The following is a 5,723-nucleotide window of genomic DNA, read 5'->3' on the forward strand; positions in this document are numbered from 1 at the left end:
CCAACTAATTCACCGGGATTTTCACACTTTGATGTTTTTTTTTTTTCTTTTAAATCAAACCCGACACTGTCAGCAGAGTGTGAAGCAAGAGGAAATGACAACGGATCTGACGGGCCTCCGGCCGGATGTAACACTTCAAAATAAAAGTCTGAACGTTATTCACATAGATATGTATACATAGCTATTGTTATTCATATGATGTTCATAATATTTTTTTTTCTCCTGTATGTATTAATCGAGCGGCAACCTCCCGCTCTCTCTCGTGAAGCCAACAAGGAAGTGATTTAAACTGTAATTCATCAACTGGCCGCTAGAGGCTGGCTGCAAAAGGGAGTCAATCCCATAGACTCCCCATGTCACGGACACTACGTCCATGTTTTTATACAGTCTATGGTATTAATACTAAAACGTCTAGGTAAATCTCTCCACAAAAACGCATAATTCAGATTACAGAGAAATTTTACATTGCCTTTATGTAATAACATACAACAGACGGAGATTTTAAAAAAGACGAAAGATGAGACAACTATGTGAAAAAAAATAGTTTGGGTCACATATGGAAGCTATGTGTATTAATACAAATTATTTTACAACTAAAAGCGAAAACAAATCGATTACATGAGATGTCAGATAAAAATATAATGTCATGTGAAAAACTATCAGCAGGGGTTCAGATAAAAAATCGGCAGAACCCCCTCTCAAAACTATTGTTTATTTATTTGTTTATTTATTTAAATGATGTTGACATCAATTAAATTACTGATTGCGACTGTATTTTTAAAATATATTTTCAATATTATTATTATTGTTGTTTGTTTTAGTAATAATAATAATTGTTATTTTATTTATTTATATCTTTTTAATTGTCCTAAAATGTGTTGATATTTCCAGTATAATAATTTAATAATAATAATTACATTATTCTTAACTATTAATATAAATATTAATTATTATTAACTATTAACAGTATAACTGTTAATAGTTACGTTACTGTATTGAATAGTACGCAAAATATATATAATTTATTTTTTTCTTTTAACGTCTTGCTTGTTTGATTTTCCTCGGCTTTTCCTGTCAACCACACCCGGAAGACAGCCTAGATGAATATTCACCAATCCGAAGACGGCTTCATTCCCAACAACCAATCAAAATCTTTGGCATGAATGTCATCTGTGGGCGGGGAGTCGGTGTGCTCGTCAGATTAAGCAGTGTTCAGTCTGGAAGTGTGATCGGCGCGTTATAAAGACAGCTCGAGCATTAGCGCTCTAGCGGTGTGAGTGTGTGAAGCGCTGCTTTATATCGCGGGTCGTAGAGCAGAAGTACAGTGTTGTGTGGCGTGATGGCGTGTCTGTAGAGTGCTGGGCTGTGATTGGTCAGCGCGCTGTGCGCTCATGGCGCGGTTGCTATGGGCTGCGCTGCTCTTCAGAGTAAATAAAGCCGCAGCACGAGCTCGAACTCTTCATCTACCTGCTCGACAGCACACACTTCTGTACAGGTGAGTGCAGCAAACATTCGCATAACATTCATACTGTGCACTTCACGAGCTGCTGGTTTTACAGGCCCTAAATAATGCTTCCTTTTAATTTAGCACAATGCTAAACTAATTTTTTTGTTGTTGTAATAATTATTGTACAATATTTATTTATCATTTAATTTCTATTTAAGTTCTTTACTTAATATTATTTAGTTATTATTAAGCTAATGCTTTTTGGCTATTATTTCAGTTAAACTTTTTTTAAGTGTAAATGTAATTGTGATTCAATTTATTTAATAGGGTTTATATATATATATATATATAGGTTGTTAATCATACTTTCGATATTAAACAATTAAAATGTTGACATCAGTTTACCATAATGAATTATTATTTATATACATGTTTTTAGATTGTATTGTGTGTGTGTGTGTGTGTGTGTGTGTGCAGACTCATGGGGACTCGTGTCACGGTTGGGACCTAAATTGAGGTCCCCAGGGGTACAAAAGTTTATAAATCAGACAGAATTAAATTTTTTGAGAAAGTTTCCTGTGAGGGGTAGGTTTAGGGGTAGGGTTGGTGTAGGGCAATAGAAAATACAGTTTGTACAGTATAAAAGCCATTATGCCTATGGAATGTCCCCACAAGGATAGCTGACCAGACGTGTGTGTGTGTGTGTGTGTGTGTGTGTGTGTGTGTGCGCAGTCAGGTCAGACGGCTCAGTTCACCTGTAAGGATGCCGGAGATTAACACGGATCATCTGGATGAGAAGCAGGTGCAGTTGCTTGCAGAGATGTGCATCCTCATCGACGACAATGACCGAAAGATTGGAGCTGACAGCAAGAAAAACTGCCATCTCAACTCAAATATTGAGAAAGGTAACGTATGCGCATGATATTTTACTGTTGATTTATAAAGTATGTGCACTGGCCCTAAAAAGTTAACAAACTTTTCTACTCTTTATTTATTTAATATATAAAGGCTTAAAATAAATGATTTCCTGGCTTCCTCACCGACAGGATTATTGCATCGAGCATTCAGTGTTTTCCTGTTTAACAGCGAGGAAAAGCTGCTCCTTCAGCAGAGATCCAATGCCAAAATCACTTTTCCAGGTGTGTGTGTGTGTTATTTTAATATTATTTATATACTTTTATACTATTAATTCCTATTTTGCATGATCTATTAGAATTAGCTGTTATATTTTCCGTCTTTAGTATGTGCTTTTGTCAGTATTTCTATCTCAATTAATTTATTTATATTTTAGTTTTAGTCAGTTTAATGTTATAGTTGTCAAGGCAACTTTTCCCAAATTGTTCAGCTTTATTTCAATTACCAAAACAATTTGTATAGTTTTTGTTTTTGTTTTTGTTTAGCATTAACAACACTGGGTGTTCATAAAGTTTTACTCTTGCATTTTGCTAATTTCAATACAGAAATGAAATACTAAATTTGTGTGGGGTTTTTTTCCTCATAAATGTGTAATTACATAGCAAATAGTAACACAACTGGTGAGGAAGACACTAAGGGACAGATTTACTAGCAGCTTGCACCAGCGCAACCCCTCTTTTGGCATTAAAAAAAAACTCAGTCAGACACACTGTAAAACGTAGTGATGAAAAAACATGGATACAGTTATTTTTGTGTGCATTTGTAGGAGTTTCCACTCCCATCTGTACTTTTCTGGGACTGCGGTCTCATGCTGAATTGCACTGATTAGTAAATCTGGCCCTAAGTACTCCCTCTCCATCAAACCGTTGGTTTGCACTTAGACATAACACAAAACGGCATAATAAGCCTTTGTTTATTGCTATTATAAAAGGTTGGCTATATAATAAAAACACCAATGTTCAATACATTTCTAAATGTATAAATAATAATGATCACAAAAACCAATTTGTCCGAAAGTAATATGCTTTATAGGTATCTGGTCTTTATAAATATAGAGTACGGAGAGGTGAGCATAATTTAAAAATGGCTCATCCAATCAGATTTTAGAGGTTACCCTTTTAATATGTTATCATAAGCTGAAATAAAGCTTAGGTTGTTTGATATGCTTTTCCAGGCTGTTTTACCAACACTTGCTGCAGTCACCCTCTCCACACTGCCAGTGAACTGGAGGAGCAGGACGCCATCGGGGTCCGCCGCGCCACACAGAGACGCCTGCAAGCTGAGCTGGGCATTCCCACCGATCAGGTACTGAGACAACACGGCTTCTGCGGGTCTTACAGTCTTGATTCGCCCTTCCACAAATGAAGGCCCGAAAAGGTCTTAAAGAGGTCATATGATGCGATTTTCAAGTTTTCCTTTCTCTTTGGAGTGTTACAAGCTGTTCGTGCATAGATAAGATCCCTAAAGTTGCAAAGACTAAATCCTTTAAATCAGAGCAGAAAGTCTTTAAAGTCATGGCATTAAATGTTGCATGGATTGCTGAAAAATGATATCCTCCTCAGTATTTCTGTCTTGTTTTCCATCATAAACTCACTTCATATTGACCAACTGATCAGAAAACAAGACATCTTATGTCAGTCTGCTTCTCAAGTAAATGTGTCTTGATTTAAGAATCTTTAGAGACATTTGCAAGACAAAAATACTCAGCAAGAACATCCGTTTTTTTGCAGTGTGATAAGGCGTACAGTCAAAGTTCTAAAGAATGAGAGATTTTTTGAAACATAAATTAAAAAGTAATGAAGATCTGTCGGAAGTTGTATTTTTAGAACTTTGAAGTGTTGCTAATACAACTCCTTGTCTGCTCCCTAGACATTTACAGTGGGTACGGAAAGTATTCAGACCCCCTTCAATTTTTCACTCTTTGTTATATTGCAGCCATTTGCTAAAATCATTTGTTAATTTTTTTTCCTCATTAATGTACACACAGCACCCCATATTGACAGAAAAACACAGAATTGTTGACATTTTTGCAGATTTATTAAAAAAGAAAAACTGAAATATCACGTGGTCCTAAGTATTCAGACCCTTTGCTGTGACACTCATATATTTAACTCAGGTGCTGTCCATTTCTTCTGATCATCCTTGAGATGGTTCTACACCTTCATTTGAGTCCAGCTGTGTTTGATTATACTGATTGGACTTGATTAGGAAAGCCACACACCTGTCTATATAAGACCTTACAGCTCACAGTGCATGTCGTCTGAATACTTTACGTACCCACTGTATATGTATTGCATTCCCTTCAATTTATTCCTCAGCTTGGTCTTAAAAAAGTTTTAAAAAGTCTTAAATGTACCTTCATGAAACCTGCAGAAACCCTGTATTCAGCATTATTTACAGCTAAAGCCTAAGCTGCTTGTTATCCCAGGTGCCTCCAGAAGAGATGACCTACCTGACCCGCATCCACTACAAAGCTCAGTCAGACGGTGTCTGGGGCGAGCACGAGATCGACTACATCCTCTTCATGCAGAAAGACGTGGATCTGAATCCAGACCCCAATGAGATCCAGAGCCACTGCTACGTGTCCAAAGAGGAGCTGAAGGAGATCCTGGAGAAAGCCAAGAGGAAAGAGCTGGAGATCACACCCTGGTTCTGTCTGATCGCAGAAACCTTCCTCTTCAAGTGGTGGGACAACCTCCATAACCTCAAACAGTTCATCGATCATGATGGGATCCACCGCATGTAGGCCACGTCTGGAAAGGACTTTAACGGTTAATAAAAAGACTGGATGGCTTGGTCATGAAGGGCTTGTCTTATTGTTTGTAAATGTTTGGACAAGCAAGGAGTTTTATTTTTAGCATTAAAGTTCTGATTAGTAGATTAGAACTTGAATCCACTTTTCAAACTGCTGCATGAATACTGAGCATTTTATTGCTAACAAACACTGTCCATTTGTGTGAAGTGCCTAGTTTCATATGAGAGACTGTGCTTTTGAAGGAATATTTTGTGTAGATAAAACTATCAGGACTCATTGTGAGGTTTACAGTTATGTAAAGTAATTATTAGAGAAGTAAAATAAAATTTGTGCTCTTCATAGTCTCATTTATTTCAACCCGTTCATTTCACAATTTTTAGAAAATGAATATGTAAAATTATGATGTATCTATCCATTCATCACTTATATATTCCTCTCAATAATAACTTTTTAAATTATAAAATATGGTATATTTGGGCATTTTTAAAAGAAGATCAAAACATTTGATCAAAAATGCAGCAAAATCAACAATATTGTGACATTTTATTACATTATTACAATTTAAAAGAACTTTTCTATTTGAATATATTGTAAAATGTAATTTAT

The 5,723-nt window shown here is 36.0% G+C and overlaps 1 protein-coding gene across 1 annotated transcript; it reads left to right on the forward strand.

Annotated features, from left to right (window-relative positions):
• The first annotated feature begins 1,180 nt into the window (after nt 1–1,180).
• On the forward strand, nt 1,181–5,454 carry LOC107683492 (isopentenyl-diphosphate Delta-isomerase 1-like). The gene is made up of 5 exons (XM_016479550.1): nt 1,181–1,495; nt 2,180–2,352; nt 2,494–2,586; nt 3,537–3,667; nt 4,791–5,454. Exons 1-5 carry the CDS (start codon nt 1,392–1,394, stop codon nt 5,106–5,108), a joined length of 819 nt encoding a protein of 272 aa, XP_016335036.1. The 5' UTR covers nt 1,181–1,391; the 3' UTR covers nt 5,109–5,454.
• Nucleotides 5,455–5,723: the final 269 nt, after the last annotated feature.

The sequence above is a fragment of the Sinocyclocheilus anshuiensis genome, unplaced genomic scaffold (assembly GCF_001515605.1).
Source record: "Sinocyclocheilus anshuiensis isolate Anshui unplaced genomic scaffold, SAMN03320099.WGS_v1.1 scaffold1451, whole genome shotgun sequence".
Taxonomy (NCBI): Eukaryota; Metazoa; Chordata; class Actinopteri; order Cypriniformes; family Cyprinidae; genus Sinocyclocheilus; species Sinocyclocheilus anshuiensis.